Genomic DNA, 23,260 nt, shown 5'->3' on the forward strand with positions numbered 1-23,260 from the left:
ATTTTATGGTCATTCCCTATAGATTTCGCCGAGTTACTGTCCTTCAGAACAAAACTTTCGTGCATTTTGACGTATCTGCCACCGTTTAGCCACAAACTACATTTCAGTCCGCGTCCGCGAAGAAAATATTCCAACGCCCACGCAGCATCGCAGATACAAGAGTCGCAGGCCGATCCCTTCCCCTCCCTGCTCGCTTCTACCCCTCCGATGCCTCGAATGCAGCAAAATTCATCCCGTACATGCTGCTAGGAGGGCGTTCATCTTTGATAATATAAATCAGAAGATGGTAGAAGGTGATGAAGGAAGCGTAGTGAGACGACTTGTCCCTTATTAGGCGCCTCGTCAGGGTTAAACAAATCGATGTTACCAACTTTTAGAGAAGAGATGAAATGTTTTTAGATCCGAGAACGCAGGAAAGGAGCCTACGCTCCATGAAAAGGCCTCTGGAGTGGCTATAAAGGTGTGCGAACTATGGTGACGCTTCCCTTCCATTATGTGTGTGACTAAATGGATGAAGCAACAACAATGAGCCTAACCGTACACTGTATTAACCTTTTCCCTACTATATACGTATATATACGTGTGGACGTTTCCTGACCCGGGAGACGATGGGCGTATATATATGTGTGAGATTTTCCCGGCCAGGAGATCGAAAACCGTATATATACGTTTTCTAGCTCCCCCCCCTTTTAGGACGGTCGTGGGTTTACGACGTCTTTGTCTCGGGACCGAACTCTTCGGGGTTTAGGATTAACCCTCGGAATCCGGGAGCAGGTACCCGGACCCTTCGTCTTTTAGAACCCCTCTATGCGGTACGGTCATTCAATTTTTTATACAGTCAATTTTTGAAATAAATATTTGTTCATTTCTCAAGAAATATACACTAAGAATTGAATTATTTGTCTTTTGAGCAGCGTTTACAATTTTTAAACGAAATTCTACGACAAATATTAACTTAAATCTCGAGTTATGTATAAACATCAACATGGAAATTGTTGCTAAGTTAAATGCGTTAATAATGGCCTTAGAACTTTGTTTAAAACTTGACAATGCTCAGATAAAAATGAAAAATTCAATACAAAGTCTATAATTTACGTGCAAGCAACAATTATCCATTTGCTAAATACATATAAGCAATACATAAGTTGACCGCGAACCAATGCCGCAGGTATGGTCGTAAATAGGGACATGCAAAAGTCGCAAATGCGATAACGCGAATTTTAACGCGAATTCCGGGATTTTCCCGCGAAATACGCGATTTCCGGGGTTTTCCCGCGAATACGCGAATTTCGTGTTAATTGCGAATTTCTCCAATTCATGGGCGATTTTCACTAACTCAGACGCGATTTTCACCATTTTTTTCTTCTGCTCATGCTCTTACCACGAAATTATTTTTCGAGACGTACATTTAAGCCGTAATTTTTTCACTGCATTGGCCGCTTTCCGACGCGACGAATTTCCATGGGCCGCCGTTCACGGCACAGCGCCGTGAGATGTCTCGTTTGAAAGTGGCCTGAATTTCACGGAACCGTGCCGTGAACGGCGGCCGGCGAAAAGTCGTCGCGTTTGAAAGTAGCCTCAAGGTAGCACGATGTGTATTTCACGGCATAAACGGCGCACCGCCGGGCCGGATTGAGCCTTGCCTTGCTGACCGTCAACAACGCCGTGCCGTCAACTGCGCGATTCGACTCGCTTGAAGACATGCATTGAGACCAATGATTATTTGAAAGCACAGTGCCGTGCCGTTGACGACGGCCGGAGCAAAGCAAAAGTCTGAAAGCGGCAAAAAGTGGCTGTGCGCCGTCTATTCCGTGAAATACACACGGAGCTACATTGTGGCTGCTTTGTGCCAAAACGACTTATCGCCGGCCGCCGTTCCCTGCACAGCGCCGTAAAATTCAGGCCACTTTCCGACAAGACGACTCTCTGGATTTCACGGCGCTGTGGCGGGAACGGCGGCCCGCGGAAATTAGTCGCGTCTGTGAGCGGCCAATGCCGTGAAAAAATTACGGCTTAAATTTACGCATCGAAAAACAATTTCATGCAGAGCAGAAGGAAAAAAACAATGAAATTCGCGTCTGAGTTGTTGAAAATCGCCCATGAATTGGAGAAAATTCATGGTTTCCACAAAGAAACACCCTCGAGGAAATAAGGCGACTTGTTTGTCCGGAGGATGTCTAAACCGAATTCACGATGTCTACAAAGTAGCAAAAATGCCATGGGAATCTGATGGTTGACTTAATAAAATTACTGGAGGGTTCAAACTATCCAAATACTCACATTCTATAAAGAGTTAACCCTTTCGCTACTGATGACGAAAATATGCGGCAGGACGTTTCTTGACCCGGGAGACGAAAGGCGAAAATTTTCGTCTGAGATTTTCCTACGCAGGCCTAATGCCGAAAATACGTTTCCTTGCTCTCCTCCTTGTATGACATTCGTGGGTTCGCAAAGTCTTAGTTTCGGGACCCAACACAGGCCAACACCATGGACTGGCAAAATCTGTAACTTCCGAAATCCGGAAGCATGAACCTAGACCCTCGTCTCTTATTACCCCTCTTTGTGGCAAGGGACCGCAGTCATACAATTGTTCATTCAGTTAGTTTGCGAAATAAATATATGGTTCTTTCTCAAAAAATATAAACGAAGAATTGAATTCTTTGTCTTTTGGCAGCGTTTACAAATTTTTAAACGAAATTCTACCATAAATATTAACTTATATCTCGATTTCAGTATAAAATCAACATGGAAATTGTTAAGGCATTAAATTCGTTAATGCTGACGGTAGAGCTTCATTCAAAATTTTAAAATTCTCAGAATAAATCGAGGAATTCAATTGAAAGTCTGCAATTTACGTGCAAGCAACAATCATCCATATAGCTATCCACATAAACAAAGCATGAGTTGACAGCGAACCAATGCTGCTGGTAGGGTTGTAAACCACGAAAGGAGGGAGACCAACTACCCTCAGAGTCCAAGATAATGCAAAATGCCCACTAGGAAGGATCAGAAAAGGTTGGTGTTGAGAGTGCTTGATTATCTGCAAGACCTTTCTTAACAGATGTCCAACACAAATGCTCCATACAGAGGGGACCGAAGAGTCTCATGGAGCGCAGTCCCGCATTCATGTTAAGGAGAGTACTCCACCATTTAGAAAGAGTTAAGGAAGTTAAAAATGAGCCTCGAGAAAATTCATAAAGAGTACTTTTTTATAGATAAAACCACTTATTACATCTGCAAAACATGAAAACCTCTAAAGCAGCTGCTGTAAAGTCAATACCTATGCAGATGACTGAAAAAGCGTCAACCAAACTTAGTTCTCTTATGGAGGAAGACCTAAGCAGAAAAATAGGTATTTGAAAAGATCTCAGTTTTTGATCCCCAAGAAGTTCCGTCTACAGACATGAACCCTGACTTAAAAACAAAAAATTCTTGGCCTGGAATCAATGGAGACAGAGAAGTTGATGTTGGGGTTGGGAGAATTACAGAAACTACTACAAAAGCAAAATTCCTGCGGTTCAGTGGATGTAATTAAAGCAATCCAGGAGCTCAAATGTCTGAGACATCGTTTGCATCTAAGTGCCTTTAAGCAATTTGGATCCCTTCTGCAAACATGGACTGAGAAAGATTTCTTTCCTGCTATAGCACTGTGTTAACAGATAAGAGAACAAATGTAAAAGATGACAACTTGATCACAATAGCAATATTTCATTTGAAATTACAGACATTTAAAAGTAATTTTTCTCTATGTAAGCTAGATATATGTATACGCGAAGGATAAATATGTAAAATAGATTAATTCAGTCAATACTCCATGTACATTATTGCTTTAATTATTCCCGATCAATAATATCCTAAATTTAGGGCAATGGGTGGGCCACTGGAAGGATGGCTCTCAATCAACATAAATTACTTTGCCGTTAAAATAACACCGATTTCAGGGCAAAATAACATCGCTTTTGTAGAAAAATAACACCACTTTTGGCTATAAAATAACCCCACCTTTTGCATGTCCCTAGTCGTAAACCCGGAAAGGAGGGAGCACAACTACTCTTGGAGTCCGAGATAATGCGAAGCCCCTGCGTGGAGGGGCCGAAAAAGGTTCAGCGATACCCTTCTTAACATATGCCCTCCAAAAATGCTCCATACCACGAGAAAGAAGAGTCTCTTGGGGCTCAGTACAGCAGTCATGCTAAGACGAAAACTCCGCCGTCTCGAAAGGGTTAAACAGCCGAACAATACAATCATTTTCTCTCAAATCATGGTAAAATTCACGCGATGGCGCTCCCTCTGTGTTATCATTAAATACCGTATTCCTCCGAATGTAGTCCCCCTCTGAATATAGTCTCCCCACCCCCCATAATTTTGAGGCTTGAGTTTCAAGAAGAATAAAAAAAAATGGCTTTGAATATAGTCCCCCCCTTAACTCTTTTATCACAGGAATTTTTGGAAAAAACGGGGGGACTTTTTTCAGACATATACAGTAATAAATATATGTTCTCTAATGCATGCATGAGTTTTTTTGTAACGCAAAAATATAATGGTTTAAAAGACAATAGTGCATTTCATTTCCGAAGGATATGAAAAAATGGTGCCCATCACTGAAACCTCTCTGTAGTGAACCTCCATACATCAAATTGCCCAAATTTTGGTCCCCTCCATTACGATACAAAGAGGTTTTGCTGTATATGCTCAAGAATCCTATACGATTCCTTTGGTAGTTTCCTTCACCAAAGAAAACGAAAGGCACTTGCATGCGATTCCTTACCCACCATTAATGTATTCATAATACACAAATTATTTTGTTTTAGAAATCCCAGTTTAGACCAATGGTCAATTGGTCTATGGTCAATGGAATGGTCAATTTTAACCTCATTTGAAAAAGGCCAGATTGGCGCCCATGCGATGCCACTCCACGTGACGTCACAGGGACCTAGTTTCTATACGAGTGGATGGAAGTTTGACATCGACTGAGATTACCAATGCATGCATGAGGCACAGATCTCAGGGAAACATCTCTCAATAATCACCCATTAAAACTGCCCATGGTCGGAAAGTTTCTTCCGTTTGATAATGTATTAATAATCCTTATTTAAGCCAAGCACTATCTGCTAGCAGGGTACTCTGCTACCTGCTAGCATCCTGCGTCATATCAGCGCTCAAAGCCTTGCCCCAAGGTCACCTCACTTGCGGCAGCGGGAACCAGAAATACGTCACACGGACTTTTTCCCAGCATTCATACTTAGCCATCGCGTTTTTGCGCGCTTGAAAATTTTCACTTTTCATTTAACCGCGAAAAATAGATATCGTCATTTGAAAATCCAAAAGCGTGAAATACACACTCCAGGAGTAATAATTTTTCGATATAGGCAGTAAAAATATAATAGGAAACCACCCTATTCTGTACAGTGGACTCTTTTACTGAAGATTTATGTACGTTGTTTTTATCCAGGGAAGAACATCCTTATTAACCCTTGGGCTATGGGATTTCATGATTTAAGCTGGCAGCCACTTAAAGTGCAGAAGAGACCCCCTGTGTAGGAGGCACCCCTTTGAACGAGGGATGGTCTGGTGGAGTTAAGCCCCTTAGCAATCCAAGATGCCTACTGCCCTCATAGCCCGGTCAAAATAGACATTGACCCTTGCATAAATTGCCAACCAGCTGAAAATTTGCATGAACCTTAAAGATACCACTCTTATGAAATCCTGAAAAGTCCCCATCGATCCCGTGTGTGCAAAAAATTTCAATCAAGGTCAAAGGTCACTTAATGGGTTTTTTTGCATTTTTGGCCAAACGGTTAGTTTTATGATAAAAATAGCTCAGACCAAAATTGTAGACCAGAAAATTATCTACAAAATTGTAATTTCACTTTTTTCTCTAAGATTTACCGTTTCTGAGAAAAAGCCTTTCGAATGCAGGCCGGAGCTGCGTTCTCCGTAATAAATCTTTGACCAAAATTTGGGCAATTTGATGCATGGAGGTTCGCTATAGATAGGTTTCAGTGATAGGCACCATTTTTTCATATCATTTGGAAATGAAAGGCACTACTGCCTTTTAAACCATTATTTTTATGTGTTTAAATAAACATGCATACATCAGTGAACATATATTTACTATTTAATAATAACAGGAAGCGAACGCTATCGCATTATTTTTACCATGATCTAAGAGAAAACGATGTGATCTCTCTTAATTCAACTGTCACATAAAATGATTTGGACCGTTGTTGAATATCTTTTTTCTTATTTACTGTTGGGTATGCTACCATATGGAACAAAACGACCACAACCAATGAAAATTACAGCATATTAAAGGAGTATAAGGAAAAAAAATTACTGCATTAATGCAAGGATAAACCGGGCTTATTACTTCCGTTAGAGTCCCCTTTGTAAAACGGAAGTGATCGCGCACTAGCCACATTGACGGGAGCACCGTGTTCCTGTTTTCCAAGCGTCTCAGTGCGAGACAGCGCTCTTCTAAAAAAATCACAGACTGGAGAAGAAAGCTCTCAATGAGTCCGGGAAGCACCCTAAAAATATCAGAATAATAACAGCATAAATTATAGTATATTGTTTGTTTTATGTAAATAATGAACATTGCAAGACATTTAAGTGAAATTTTGGTTTATCAGTATTTTCTGATTATTTGTGCCGTCTCTCCTCATCTTCAGCCCACTCGGATAATCGCGAGTGTAGTGTATTTATAATTTGAAAAAAAGGTATTACGAACAAAATGTAACACAAAATATCATACCCATTGTAGGCCACTGGATTCAGGAGTTCATAAATGTAAACTGTACTGTGTACACATATTTGACTGCATTGCCTATGAAAAAAAATGTGAAGGTTACTTTGCACAGAACGGCACTTTTCACTCTTACAGAATCAGGAGAAATAGGGACATTTATAACATGGAACCAAGAAACTAAGTCCTTATATCAAAAGGTCCACATTCCATGCACACAAAAATGTGCACTAATTTACCTGCCACGATTAACAGTATTGAAACATTGATTGTTTTCAAGAACTCTCTCATTAAATCTAGGGGAAAATTGTTGATATATTGTAATTATTGGAATTGTTGTAATATTTAAGCGAACTGCAGCTTGATTTTCATTCCTTTTTATACCTTCTTAAGAGATTGTGTCTCATCTATACTGTTGAGCAGTGGTGCAGCGAGGGGGGGGGGATTTGGGGGATTAACCCCCCCCTCCCCACGAAGGTCATAGAAACTTTCAAGCTTAAACCACTTCACTTCATCTGATCAATGTACTTGTAGAAAAGTGTAAGGATTAATAAAATATCACTCAGAAAGCCATAAAACTCACCATTTTGAACCATTTATCATTAAAAATTTCTGGGGGAGGGCACCCACATCTCCCGCTTATCTGGTGGGTATACCACCCCAAATAGTACAAAATATCTTCTAGATACAGTAAAACTGCTTTGTAGTGAACCTCTATATCTCGTAAAACCTCCACTTATCATACCTAGGAGACACCCCCAAGATAGCCTAATTACCTAGACAACTAGAGACCATTAATGCAGCTGCGATTACGTACATGGAGTGACATTTTCAGCAATAAATTTTTCACCCTTATTTTTTTTTATACACCTCTAAATATGCTGTAAATTTCATGTTAATCATTAGTTGTGGCCATTTTGTTCCAAATGAGAGCATACCTAACAGTAAATAAGAAAAAAGGTATCCAACTATCCTAATCATTTTAAGTGACTGTTGAATTTAGAGAGATCACATTGTTTTCTCTCGAATCATGGTAAAAATCACGTGATAGCATCCGCTTTCTGTAATCATTAGATGATAAATACATATTCACTAATGCATTCATGTTTGTTTAAACACATAAATATAATGGTTTAAAAGACAGTTGTACCTTTCATTTCTGATGGATATGAAAAAATGGTGCCTATCACTGAAACCTCTCTATAGTGAACCTCCATACATCAAATTGCCCAAATTTTGGTCCCCTCCATTACGATGTAAAGAGGTTTTACTGTATCTACAAAATACCTTCAATGTCTTGGATATTTTAAACATCAACTAGAAGTCTAGAAAATGCCTTCAGTGTTACATATGTTATAAAAATATTCTAGATGTCTAGCATATGTCTTTAAGAGCGGAGAATCTTTTTGTATATGTCCGGTGAAATCAAAATTGATAGGTAACTATGAACTGTCTCAGCTTAGTTACCATCAATAAACAAATCCAATTCAATGGAATGAAAGTTATGTAAAAATTCTAATCTCTGCTTTTTATAATTTATTTACCATTATTTTTTTACTAAGGTAACAAATATTGCCATAACCTTTTACGTATTACAGTTCCCAGCAGGCACATTATTCAACATTGAGATTAGGTGAAAGGAATTGAAACACAGAAGGCACTTATGAAGAAGGTAAGCTTGTTATGGGTTTCTCACGGCCAGGCCGACAAACATTCAGAGTAATGACAAAATGGATGCCAAACTTTCAGTACTTCCGTAGATGCTGTTTCTATTCCATTGATTTAGAGCATTAGTTAAGGGATTTATGTATAAGAATAACTTTTCCATTCTTGGCACTTCTATAATATGAGTAGAAATAACATCATACTGCCATAATTTGAAAATCATTCACATTTATGAACTGATGGCAAAACGACGGTCGTAAGAAAAACACATAATTTCACAAGAATAATGACGTAGAATAATATAAAAATGCCCGAAGGAATCTCAATTATACATATTTTAGTCATCGGGTTATCAAGCCATAAATTAAAATTCATAGATGTTAAATTGTGTTGACCTTGAATAATTTCACTTTTTCATGCACATGCCAAACAAGGTTTTCTACATAATTGGCTTTTAAACTGGTAACTACACCAGCTCTTTCATTGTACAAAGGTTGTACGTTCGATTCTCCATGATGTTTCTTTTTTTTATCTTTCCGCCGCAAGGATTAAGTACTTGTATTATGCTTTATATCTTCACTAGCCAGTCCCTTGCAGCTATTATTTTTTTTCTATTTATGGGAAAATCTGTTGTCAGTTGTTAAGCCCTTATAAAGTATCGCTTAATTTCACCATTAGCCTTTAAATTCATGTCGTGATGAGCCGGGTAGCATGTGTAGAACGCTATTCAGCCACCTTTGGCACTCCAACATAAGCGACTCACGTTGCCTGAGGATATTTGACAGCATTCCTTACCTATTCTTCCATAAAATTTAACCACTGCCATATGTAAGCCCCTTAGCTTACGATAAGCTGCTTATCAATTTTTTCCGTAAGAAAACCATAAGAAGCGGTTAACTCTCTTACTTTGTGCTATCTGGATTATGTACTCATTCATGTAAATATCATTCATTCATAGTCCTGATATGACGTTTAAATACATTGGCAAAAACTTGCAGGAAAAATTCTTCAAGGCCTATATTGCAAGACACTGAATCAAAATTCATTGATAATGTTGCAGACTCCTTTGAGAAATCTAAAGGAAATAGGGTAGTTTCCTTCATCAAAGAAAACGAAAGGCATTGATTGCGATCCGTTACCCACCATTAGTGTTTTCATAATATACAAAACTATTTGATTTTAGAAATACCAGTTTAGACGAATGGCAAGGGTCGAATTTTATCCTCATTTGAAAAGGGACAGATTGGTGCCCATGCGATGCCCCTCCACGTGACGTCACAGGGGCCTAGTTTCTATAGGAGAAGATAGGAGTTACACATCGTCTGAGGTTACCAATGCATGCATGTGGCGCAGAGCTCAGGGAAACATGTCTTAATAATCACTTATTAAAACTGGCTAAGGTCTGAAAGTTTTCTTCGTTTGATAAGGTATGAATAATCCTTATTTAAGCCAAGGGCTACCAGCCAGCAGGGCACTCAGCTACCCGCTAGCAGCCTGAGTCGTATCAGCGCTAAGCCTCGCCTCAATGTCACCTCACAGTGCAGCATCGGGGACCAGAAATACGTCGCATGGAGAGATTTCCCGACATTCATACTTACGTGTCGCATTTTCGCGCGCTTGAAAATTTTCACTTTTCATTTAGTCGCAAAAAATAGATATCGTCATTTAAAAATCTAAAAGCGTGAAATACATATTCCAGGAGTAATAATCTTTCGATTTAGGCAATAAAAAAATAATAGGAAACCACCCTATTGTAAGCTGCTTTGCCCACATAGCAATGAACCTCTCAGAGACGCCTCACTATGGTCTCGAATATCACGTATGTCTCACAGATGTCTCGGAGATGTAATCGTGAGACGCTCAGGAATAAAAAAAAAACATATGTAAACGCCATCAATGCCTTCCATATATATTTTTCGGTGCAAATCTGCGGTTTTGATTATTATAATCACGACATTTAATACGGATTTCTTATTTTCAAAAGGTGATCCATCACAAAATTTGTGGCTAAAAATGATCGAGAAAAGTACAGCTTGAGGGATATTTTTTTCTAGTTGACCAGCCCGTACATGTGCCCGGAAAGTGATTTACCCACTTCTACCTCCCACTTTGTTATGTATTGGACCAGCTCGAGGGATATTTTTTTTTGTTTACAATTCCAAACGTGCCGTGAAACTCATTTACCGCAAATCCAATATGGCCGCTTATGCGCAGAACCCTAAAAACGCTATTCATAAAAGTTAAAATATCTCGAAAAGTATTACCTAATTTGCACCAGGAATGAATGTCACCACGTTAATCAGGAGGCAACAATACAATAGGAAAGTGAAGGTTTGATGGCAAAATCTGGATTGTACCTACCTCTTGTAAAATTTTACCATATTCTGCATATCCTTTTCTCCAAATGGCATCAAATTCCAGTTTACTAGTTATTTCTTTCATTATCTATCCAAATCTGCATGTAGAGGTCTCATTCTTTCTGGCATCTTAAATAAACATTGCTCATATGCATTTCATGTATCAATTTTTATTTTTCCTTCCCATATTATTTCTTGAAGTACCAATCCCCAGTCAAACTTGAATTTTATTTCATTCGCTTATTCAATTTTCCAGGTTAAATCATATTCCATGTTGGAATTCCTGTATCTTTCATTGCGTAGTGATTGCCAAAGTCATATTCTATTATCAGTCCATCATTCTAGGCTATCCTTGGTTTCATTGATTTAGTTTCTTTTAGCATGTGAGGACGTTAACCCTATACAGAACCCATGCCCTGAAGGACCTCTATGGTATCTCGCCTCGTCAGGCCAGTCAGGTGAACTTTACAGGGCTTGAATGTCCTTGCTTGATTTGCACTAATCATAGACATCTACATTTGGTTCATGGGAAATCATTAGGATTGCTGTATACCAGATAGAGGCGTATATACATTTGGATTGAATTAGGTATAATGCTAATTTTGTACTATCAGTATAGGGATGTAAATCTTATGTAGCTTTTTATAGAATTGTTTGCGCATGTGTTTTAAGTATGATGATATGATATTTATAATGAATATTTCCATCAGAAAATTTCTTATTATGTAATAACATTTTGTAATTGATAGCTATAAGAAATTTTCTTACAAGAAGTTTTCTTATAAGAAAAATGCCCAATTTCTGATAAGAAATTTTCTCATAGAAAAATTCTTAAGCTAAGCACGCCCATGCAGGTAAAGGCTAATTGAAAACGTTAGCATTTGACTTTTCATCTAATTATTTTGATTTTGGCAGCATTCTTTTGGACAACTAGTCATCATGATCCAATTAAAATATAAGGCGCAATGCCAGAAGCTCTGCAATATACTTTCCATATATCTTGTAAAACATATTCTAATGTTTTAATATACAATTTTGAAAGGCAAAATTAATTAAATCAGGACATGAATAAGACCTTTCAGAAAATCCTAAGATGTCTCGGCTACATCTCGAACGTCTCATGACATATAATATTTGGTTTTTTCCCGAGCAAGTTGTCCATTGAAACGATGGAAGGAGAAATGGAAGTCTCATGACATGCCTCAGAGGCTTATCTGAGATGTCACGGCTACATCTCGAATATCTCATGATACATCTCAGAGACTTATCTGAGATTTCTCATGAGATGTCACATAGACCATTTTTTTTTTGCACATAGTGACATCTCAGAGAAGTCTCAGATACGTCTCTGTAGCTCTCAAGAATGTCTCTGAGACATAACATGTGATATTCGAGACACCTCATACACATATCCGAGACATCCCTGGTGAAAATGAACTGTTCACGAACTGTTCAAAAAGCATTAAACGAAGCGTTCAGAACCTGTTCACTAAGTGTTCATGAACTGTTCCGGAACCGTTCACGGACTGTATTTTGGCCCATTGAACCGTGACGAACCGTTCCAATAAGCTGTTCAGCAGGCGTTTCCCAGCTGTTCATGAGGTGTTAAGCTGTTCATGGAGCGTTCTGTAACCGTGCAGGAAGCGTTGCACGAAGTGTTTAGAACCTGTTCCCGAAGTGTTCATGAACTATTATTGTACCGTTCACGGACTGTATTTTGGCCCATTGAGCCGTGATGAACCGTTCCAATACGCTGTTCAGCAGGTGTTTCCCAGCTGTTCATGGAGCATTTTGTACATGTTAAGGTAAAGTTTAATAAGGTGTTCAGAATCTGTTGTTGAAGTATTTGTGAACTACTAAGGAACCGTGCACGGATTGTATTTTGGCCCAAATGAAGTGTTGCGAACCGTTTAAATTTAGCTGCTTAGGTAATCTACAGTTATAACTTTTCAGGAAGCTGTTTATGGTCTGTTAACAAAATGTAGTTTGTGTCAACTGAAGCGTTTCATGCCAATCAAATAGCACTGCTCAGAAAGCACCCTCATAGAATTGGGAAAGCATTCTCAAGCTTTAATATAAAAAAGTCAGTGAGTATATTACCCTGATTACATTTTTTTTTGCAATTTATGCAAAATTCACAAGGTAATCATCACGAACAGTCATAAAAAGGGAATGAAAACTTTTGAATTCCAGAAATTTCCAAACATATATGCACTTATTTTAAATGTATTACCTTAAAATGCATCTCAAATTTCTATCACTCAGTATACTTTTACAAGTTAAGGGAGGAATTCATGAAAATAACTACACAAGTTTTCCAAACAACTGTTTCTAATGAATAAATATTTATTTTAGACATATTTATACATGGCACACATTTTTATACACGGCATTACAAATCTCTCATCTCACACTCCTCATACTGCCCTGAGGATGGATTTAGGGCAAAGAGTTTACCGGTCTTTGGGTCAAGGTATTGCCTGCAATAATGATATGAGCTATCAATATAATTGATCAAGATATTCCATGGTGAGACTGATCTTTTAATGTATTTTTTCGTATCGCATTTGTGCAATTATTGTCACGGCCTCGCATGCTATTGATTACAACACAAGGCCCGGGGATTTTGGGGATTTTGTCACGCTCCGGCATACTAGGTAGTGCGGAACACCCGTCCTCGAAGTGTTACATAATGCCCTAACATGTGTTATATTGAATTTCTCAATAGGAGGCCTCAACATCGACGCAGTCGGATGTTGACTATTCCGGTTTAAATGACGGCTATGAAAATTTATCAAGCGATGAGTTCTGCTTAGTCGAGGAACATTCACCTTCTCAATTTGACACTATTAACTCCACCCCCAGCCAATGTCAAGTCCAACCCGAGGTGGAAAGTGACAGTAATAGATCATCGATATTTGACACTGTCTTGTGTGAATGCACCTCTTCAACATCAGGAGATGCCCTGTTGATGTGCCTCGCGTTAGGTTTAAGGCATAATTTAACTTGGGTAGCTCTAGTGGACATTTAAAAAATGGTAAATGTCCTTTTTGGGAAGCCATTGGTTCCTGCTACCAAGTATTTTTTATTGAAATATTTTGAAATGGGGAAAGTGGAAACTTATTTTCATTTTTACTTTCCTTCATGTGAGGCTTATTTGGGTAAAAAGAGCAGTAAAACAGCAGAGAGAAACATTAATTGCATTTGTGGGAAAGTCATTAATACCTCAAAGACACCATCATATTTTTTGTCCGTTGGCCTAAAGACTCAGTTGGAAGATCAGTTAACAAATGATAAATTTATTAGGATGCTAAATTATAGATTTGAAAGACAGAAGGAGAGTGACAATGCTCTAGAAGATATTTATGATGGTGCAGGATACAGAAAGTACAGTGCTCCTGGTGAGATTCTATCCTTTCCTCACAACTTCTCTTACACTTTCAACACCGATGGCATTCCAATGGGGAAATCTTCAAAGAGAGCATTTGGCCAATTTATGTCCAAATAAATGAGCTTCCACCGAAGGAGCGATCTAAACATATGCTCCTGGCTGGTATTTGGGTTGGGAACAAGGACCCTAATATGTCCATATTTTTGAAGCCATTTGTAGAGGAAGCTAATGTTCTAGCTACCGAAGGTGTCAACTGGACACTGAAAGGTGAGGCAGTCCATAGTAAAGTGATACCCTTATGTGTGAGCGTTGATTCAGTTGCCCGGTCAAGGATCCTGAACATGTCTCAGTTCAATGGCTATTATGGATGTACACTATGCTACCACAAGGGAGAATTCACGAGGAAGGGAATGAGGTACCCCTTGTCATCAACAAGGTATCCTGACAGAACCCATGAAGACATAGTGCAGGGTATGGTTGTTGCATTTGGCAAGAGGAATGAAAAAAATTACAGGAAAAGGTTTGTGACCCAACACCTTTGATGCTGCTGAAGCATATAGATCTTTGCGTAAGTTTCCCACCTGACTATATTCATTCAGTGCTCTTGGGTGTTGTGAGGAAGCATGTAGATCTACTGGTTTCATCGGTTGGAAGGAAATATTATATTGGTGGGGAAGACAAAATCGCTGTCATTGACAACTGCCTGCAGTCTATTCATCCTCCCCATTCTATCACAAGAACCCCCAGAGGTCTGAAGGATATGTCCCTATGGAAGGCTTCAGAGTGGAGATCGTTCATAGTTTTTTATTGTATAGTTTGTCTTGATGGAGTTCTCAAGAATAAATACATAGCTCATTTAGGAATGCTCTCAACAGCCCTGTATTTATTACTTCAAAAGTCTGTCAGACCAGAGGATGTTGTCATAGCTAATGACCTCATCATGAAATATATTTTTTTATTTCAAGAGTTTTTTGGGAAAGAACAAATGGTATACAATACACATCTATTAACACACCTTGCTAAAGGAGTTTTAAATTGGGGTCCATTGTGGACAGTCAATACCTTCCCATTTGAGGGTCAAAATAGGTTTCTGCTTCAATTGCAACGTAGCCCTAACCAAGTTGCCTGTGAGATAGTAAGAAAATTTATTACCTTTAACGCCTTCCCAAAACTCTGTGAAAAATATTCGCCATCAGAAAGTGTGTTAGAATTTTCTGAGGAAATGATTGATAAAAGACTTAAGTTTCTCATCAATGTAGGTGAAACTGTACTTGTTGGCAGAGGTACCCCTCATGCATTATCAACAGAAGATCTAGAGTGCCTTGCAAGTAATAGCCTCTATTTACAAAATTGTAAGATCTATCATAAATTCATTTACAATGGGATTAGATTCTCCACTGCTGAGTATGCCAAAGGTTTAAAAACAAATGATTCTTTCATCTTTATGCCCAATCAAAATATCTTAACATTCTGAAAACTATTTCTTCAGAAGATGAAAGTGGTGAAAGGGTAGTTGTATTTGTTAGAGAGGTAATTATTGACACTGCACCTTTATTGAGAGCTGAGCATATAGAGATAATGCATGTTAAAAGAATAGTTGGGTATGGAAGATTACAAGTAATTGTGCCTAAAGATATTAAGTGCCAATGCATGTATATGAAAGTTAATGAAAATGAATTTATATGTAAAATGCCGTTTGGATGTTATGGTGATTGAAATGTCTGCTTTGAATGTCAAACAGCATGTCAAGGTGTACTTTTTTAAGGATTGGTAATTAGGTCAGGTGCAGGTTAAAATAATGTAAAATGATGTGAATTATTACCCAAACATGGTTTACAATGCATGTTGGAACTCAAAAAGTTACCTAAATGGTGTGCACAAACAGAAAATGCTCATATTAAGCTAGAAATTCTTACTTTGTTTGCAGTAAAAATTACAGTTTCATGTTCCCTAAAGGGGACACTGTCTGAGGATGTTAAACTCGGAGGATGTATCTGTGAAATAAATGTTTTAGCCTAAGGCATGTCAACTGAAAACAACTTGACTAATAAATTGTCATATATGTTGTGAAAATAAATTGACTTTACAATTATTGAGATGTTTTATTTGCATAATCATCTGTAGTAAATTGTAAGAGAATATCTGATCCAAATTTTGCTTAGAAATTTATTAGCAAAATGATGGTTGTTTTCCTTAATTCACGATGATAATTTAATGATCATCATTTACTTAAAATAGTGAATAATGGATGGCATGAATAAAATATTACATTTAGTAAATGTGGAGGTGGTGTGCTGAATTTAATGATCTGTCCAGGACAGGGGCACAGCTAGGAATTAAGGCTGGGGGGCAACTAATACCGGGGTGTGTGGGGGTATGGAATACCCACCAGGATAAGCGGTAGGTGTGAGAGTAATAAATCGCAGAATTGTAAGATAAATGGTCCCAAATGGTGAATTTTACGGCTTTCTTAGTGATATTTTTATTAATCCTTACACTATTCTGTTAGTAATATCAATCCAATTAAGTAAAATGGATTTAACTTATAAATTTCTCTGAGCTCTTGAGGGGATTTTATCCCCCAAAACCCCCCCCTAGCTGTGCCACTGGTCCAGGAAGCATTCATGGCCAACCGTGCACAAGGCGTTCCGTTCATAGGCCGTTCGTGGGTAGTTACTATATTTGAGCTGTGTAAACAGTTCCCAAACACTTCATGAACGGCCCAGGAAATTTTTCAAATTGTAAGAGAATATCTGATCCAAATTTTGCTTTGAAAATAATTAACAAAATTCCTTAATTCACGATGATATTTTAATGATCATCATTTACTTAAAATAGTGAATAATGGATGGCATGAATAAAATATTACATTTACTAAATGTGGAGGTGGTGTGCTGAATTTAATGATCTGTTCAGGAAGCGTTCATGACCAACCGTGCAGAAACCGTCCACAAGGCGTTCCGTTCATAGGCCGTTCGCGAGTACTACATTGGAGCTGTGTGAACAGTTCCCAAACACTTCATGAACGGCCCAGGAAATTTGTAAACCGTTTGCACAGTACGTGCACAGCTTATGAACAGTTAAGCGAACAGTTCATTTTCACCAGGGATACCTCTGCTATGTGGGTAGTTGCACTTTAAAACTCCCCTGTAGCCTTAATTCCTAGCTGCGCCCCTGGTGTTGAGTGAGTAAAATACCTTACAAACTATTGTAAACAGCGACATGTCATCGTAATGTGTTTGCAGTTGCCACACCGTTGCCTAGGTAAGCACATCGAGAATCCATCCTCATCCAAGCTTTCGCGATGCTTTCTTCGCCTGTTTTACTACACTTCCATAGCACTTTCCTCACATTTTACATTACCCTAGGTACTTCCCCACATTTAAGAAAACCGACCAGTTCAAATACTAGAACATCCACACCTCACAAATTAGAGTTACAGGTATGCTTTCATATTCAATGGCGCACTTCTTACCTGAATTTCGACGAGTTCACCCATGATACTCCAAACGAGAAATCCATTAGTTCCTCGAGGATTGAATACGTCGATGGTCCAATCGCCTGGATTGAGGCATAGTCTGCAGAGACGAGCCAGATCATCTTTAAGCATCTTGCTGCGATCTTCGGGGGTAATTCCGGTTTGCTCGACACGGCTAAATAAAAAAAAACGGAAAAAATATCAGCAACTCATTACGGACGCGAGTGAAACAAAATGTACATTTATACAACGGCTAAAAAAGATACGAAGCCAATGTCTTGGTAGAGCTGTCAACTGGACAATTGCGTACACCGAAATGAATTGGGTCATGAAACGTTACTATTCTCCTCAAGACAAGAACAATTTTTAGAATAATCCAGTCAACAGTCGAAGAAAATATTATATCACCATAATGTTCATTATACTCACCGTGGCTGCCAGCTTTCCGTTCTCGAGTTTTATTCAGGGTGAACTGTACATCAACAGGTTGCCAGGCAGATCCATGTGTGAGCGAATTATATGGCAAAATAATAACATCTAACAACTATCATGGTTGCGAACACGACATATATTCGCTTAAATATTATATATTGGTGGTGATTGAGCTTCCACTGATTCGAGAACAACGTTAAATGCTTGCAACAACCAGCAACACATGCGAAATATTATTTTTAAACCTCCACCGACTTTACGTTTGTCATGTTTTTGTGCATATCGTGCAGTCCGGAAGTTAGCGCTGCATACAATGACCCGTGCCCGGGAGTATATAAATCTGCGTGTTGCTTCAAAACCAACGCAAACTCTTTCCCATTGCAGAAATGAGACGCGCCATGGCCAACTTTAAACAGGCCGGAACATGGAATTTTGGCAACGCTGTGCCGGGGTCCTATCGTGTTAGTTTGAGAGCATGGCGACTTATGCGTGAAGAGTATCCGTGTAACCGAGGAAGCATTAAATCTCTTGTTAAAAAGGCAGAACTGGACTTCTTTTGTGGATATCATATTGACTAAAGGTACGTACAATAGTTTTAAGATAATTTTTGGGAGCTGAAGGAGGAAAATCACGTTTATTACTTCAAAAGTGTCGCGGTCACATGCCGGCCGGCCATAAATGGTGGGGAATTGAGAGTGCAACAATACTGGTTTAAAAGGGGGAACAAGAATTATTTTTCTGTACTTTGTTTTGCCTTACGGTAAGTAAAATAGTTTAAAGATATTCTCAGTGAGTTGTGAGTGGATATTCAACTGTATTTCATCCAAAGCATAGCGTCTGTTGGCGGCCGGCCACGAAGTAACCTTGAGAGTACACAAATGAAACGAGGCGTATTTGTCGGGATCTAAATGCTGCGTTGTTTTTACAATTTTATTATTCTCGGGTTAACAGTGATTGCTATATTTGGTGTGCCTTATGAATAACTATGTGTAGTTGTGTTTATAATAACGTCGTATATTATTGAACGACGAATGGCTTCTCGTTTACTCTGTTAATATGTGTCTCCAGGTACTGATGTTATTCATATTTTCCAAACTTATCATGAATGCACAGCTTTTTTTCTGTGATCAACGAAACTATCTTTATTAATGCAACTTTCCATTGTTTTCATTAAAGGGGCCCAAGCGTTGTTGTGTGCATATTGCAGAAGCAACTACCTATCCACCAAAAACAAGGGGTATGTGACTGTGTTCCAGTTCACCAAAGATGAACGCAGTAGACAGAAGTGGCTGAAGAATATCCCTCGGAAGGATTGGAATCTTTCTTCAAGCGCAACAGTTAGCGTCAAGCATTTTGCTGAGCGGGATATCCTACACCGAGTAACTTACATGAATAAGAACGGTGGAGTGAAAAGTTACGAGTTAGATCGCCTAAAGTTGTCCCCTGGTGCTACTCCCACAGTGTTTCAGGCCCTCTCCTCTTCTTAAAACTTCTTATTGTGATCAGTGAAGCATGAAAATCTGTGGAAATAATTAAATATGAATTATTTCTTGGAGATGAAATGAACGAATATTGTATGAATTAGTGAGAACATGAAAGAACTACTGAGGAAATGACGATACAAGTTCTCATATTGAAAAGACTTAGTAAATTGACGTCTAGCCGCCTTCCAATACAGTAGGTATATTAGAAAATCCATGAGTGCTGAGTGAAATTATGTATATATGTGGTATTTAGAACAACATAATAATTTTCTCTGCAGCTAAAACTTCCTTTAGAGTGAACTTTGAAAATTTGGTCTTATAATCAATTATTAAGAACCTGGTGTGGCTACCATTATCGAGATTAATTCAATAATTTCCTTTCGTTTGTAAAATTTGATTTGATTTTAATCAGTATTGAGTTATACGGTAGTATAATGTTATTTGTTGAGACATTTCTCCAATTCGGAAGTCATTATTATTTCATTATACTGGTCTTGGTGTTTAGAAATATTAGATTGACAATATATTTATCTTCCTTATGGCTTCATATTTTTTACACATTTTTGTCTAATACATAGAATGTTAAGACTAGTTTTTTTGTTATATCACATAAAGTTTTCTAATTAGCCCTTACATTTGTACTAATCATGTTTTTTTCATCAAATGTTTCCATCAGATAATGTGGTGCCTGTGAAACTGATAGCTGTTGCTGGTGACGGTTCATCGGTGAACTTCAAATGGCACGATCTATCCCATACAGCACAAACGGTCTCAATCTGGCATATAGGTCGTGTATTTCACGTGTTTTATCTCGTGTAAAAACCGTTATTACCCGAGTAAAAGTGGAATAAATCTGGTGTATATATGGTCTTATGTCCGCCACAAACCGGATAATACACGTGTATGCTCAGGGAACCCAATAACGGGACCGTTGTAGTTATTCCTTTCTCCACCAGGATTAGGGTTTCTTGTTGATGACCGGAAAATGGCAGTGACCACGCAAACGGTGGCACATTACTAATTCTAAACAGGTAATAAGACATAGTCAACATATTCGTTCAAAAATTTCTTTTATTGTGTCAATAAAAGGTTCCTTTGTATAAAATAATTCATCAGGAAATACGTACAGGATAAAACACTGGTGGTGATGATGTGAAAAATAATGTGAATGACATAATGGATACAGCGAATACGATATGATGGATGGATCTTAAAAGTACTGACAAATAGTTTAAAATTCCACAAAACCTTGGTAAAACCGCAAGTAGTTTCACTGAGCACAAGCACACCAGGATAAAGAGAATTAGCGAATTGTTGATGTCGTCGTTGTCGTCTCGTGCTTCCAGTTCGAGTCACTTAAGTTATATCGTTACGTGATTGTTTTCCCAGCGTTCAATTCGCGTGGTGCGAGGCATTGACGGAAGTAATTCGAAATTACTGAGAATTTTAAATTGACAAGCAGCATCATTCTAGTTGCAATTAATGGTTAACTCGTTTGTATTTCGACAGGAGCATATATGTAATCGTAATAAAATATACACCCATAAAATATATGCCGCAAGATGATTCGTAAAATTATTTAACTAGATTTCGTTGGGAAAATTTTGCTGGTACTAAGGTGGACGACTTTATTCAATCATCTGTCCTGAAACTTTAATCATGTTCGGATTGCTGCTCATCTTAGCATCTGCTCACACACGTACTTTGCTTCATATTTTTTGTATATAAGGGTCAAGGGAGTTGGACCAAATTTACACAGCATTTACACGTGTAAAAATGGGCGAATTCTCGACTTATTCCTTACACCAAATTTCGACTCAATATACACGAGTAAATTTCTCCCTGTGCTGTATGGGATGGAGGTTGTTTCCGGCTGAAATTGAAATTAAGAACCTGTGGCAGCTTTTATTTATTCCACTTTCTGGAGTAATATTTATGCTTTGATGGCCATGCCTTGTGACATTGTGAGGTTGTTTGATATGTTGTTTGACCTCTTCAATATGAAATGTTTACCGGAAAATGTATATATCTGATTTTTATTTTAAATAAATGTTGTTAAACGTCATACATTTTTTTCTCTCCTGAAATACCGTGGCGAAAGGTGCTATAAAATAACGCATTACTTTTTAACATGTTAATTTATTAGGTTATTCAGGGAGGTGAAATGATGTTTATTTTAAAGCCGCTCTTTATTTCTAAGTCAATAAATTTTATAGGGTGCTATTCTATATAAACAACCAATGGGTTAAGTGGTAATCTAAGCGGTATTTCCTTCTTGGTCTGAATTTCTGGGTCGTCGATCGCGGTACTTAAATATATTTCCGTGCATAATCTCGTATCCCTTGCCTTGTTATTAGTTCTCACGATTACTTTCAATAAACAGCTGTTATAATACGAAATACAACCACTCGAATAACTCAACCCTACCGTAGTTTTTATCTTAACTTTAGGGAGGGTGAACGGATGTCCATCCGTATTTACATCACACATCGTCAACAGCTGAGAGGCCGATCCACCGGACCCCAGGCAGTAGGACCCCTGACGTCACGTAAAGCGCTGTCGCCAAATTGCATGTTCCGGCCTGTATTAGAGTTGGCCATGGACGCGCTCATAAAATACCCAAAATACACGAGTTCATTAAGTCACAACCTGTGAGACGTCAGGACTCCCTTTCACGTACGTAACCCGCTTACAAAGATACTATGGGATTACCCTGTACAATTTAAACGCTTCAAAAGCTATACAGACTTCCAAAAGAAATATTAATTCGCTAATTCCTAATTCTTTACTATGTAGCTTTTATTTCAAATCAGTATTATTATTATTGTCAAACGTGTTTATCGTGAATTAGACCATATAAGAACTAGACCCGCCATTCCCCACCCCTACCCATGTCTCGCCGTGTGGCCAACATCTCCCCTCCGCTCCCTTCCTTCCCCGCCCACTTTTTAAGCGGCGTGACGTCACGGTTGGGACGCTCATCGTCGTAGCGCATGGCTACGAATGGGGATTCACTGTATCACTGCGGTATTCTGACCATTTTCTTCGCGATTTTTCAATTAAAAGTGCTAATATTTATTGCGTTATGTACGAGAAGTATTCTCTCAGCCATGGTTGGATTGGTGAACTTACAATTAATGAACAGTGGCCTTTTTTGGCATTGGCAGCGACGAAAAAATATTGTGGCAGTAAAATGAAGACAAAGCCCTTTTTTAACTTCCGCAGATTTTTTTCTTATCTCGTTAGCGATCTAGCATCATTCGGAGCATCGTTATAAAAACATGAAATCTTGCACAAAAGTTGTAAACGGGGGGAATTTTAGAGAGGAAAAGGGTCATGGTGTAAAGAATTTGCCGGTCGTCCACGAAGTAATTTGCGGCAACGCCTTTGCATATAGTAATTTTTAAACGGTCAATTATGCGATGCAAATTGAACTGCGCGCTAGCGCTACTAAAAAGGGATGTCAACAAATCAGCATTCATATTATTTAGTTATTTCATAAATGCATAATTTTTTACTTAGCACACAGCTCTCGTGTTATTTATATTTTGCGATGGTGGGAAAAGGTTAGCGCCGGCTTTGCAAGTGTCACCTAAGATTTACGTACGCTACGGAAAATTCTGGGAATAAATAATACCTATTAACATATGTATAATTAGAAAGAAAGAGAGGATTGGATTAAAATAATTTTAAAGATAAATTTGCTTT

The 23,260-nt window shown here is 38.4% G+C and overlaps 1 protein-coding gene across 6 annotated transcripts in view; it reads right to left on the reverse strand.

Annotated features, from left to right (window-relative positions):
- LOC124170448 (oocyte zinc finger protein XlCOF6-like) overlaps window positions 1–18,338 on the reverse strand; it is a 73,655-nt gene extending 55,317 nt beyond the window's left edge. For all 6 annotated transcript variants that reach the window (XM_046549173.1, XM_046549172.1, XM_046549174.1 and 3 more), the window contains exons 1-2: window positions 18,066–18,338; window positions 17,634–17,811 (exon numbers count right to left, since the gene is read on the reverse strand). In XM_046549173.1, coding sequence (XP_046405129.1) covers window positions 17,634–17,768 — 135 coding nt within the window. In that variant the 5' untranslated portion in view covers window positions 17,769–17,811; window positions 18,066–18,338. The remainder of the gene's footprint in view (window positions 1–17,633; window positions 17,812–18,065) is intronic.
- Between the last annotated feature and the right edge of the window lie 4,922 nt (window positions 18,339–23,260).

The sequence above is a fragment of the Ischnura elegans genome, chromosome 13 (assembly GCF_921293095.1).
Source record: "Ischnura elegans chromosome 13, ioIscEleg1.1, whole genome shotgun sequence".
NCBI classification, from domain to species: Eukaryota; Metazoa; Arthropoda; class Insecta; order Odonata; family Coenagrionidae; genus Ischnura; species Ischnura elegans.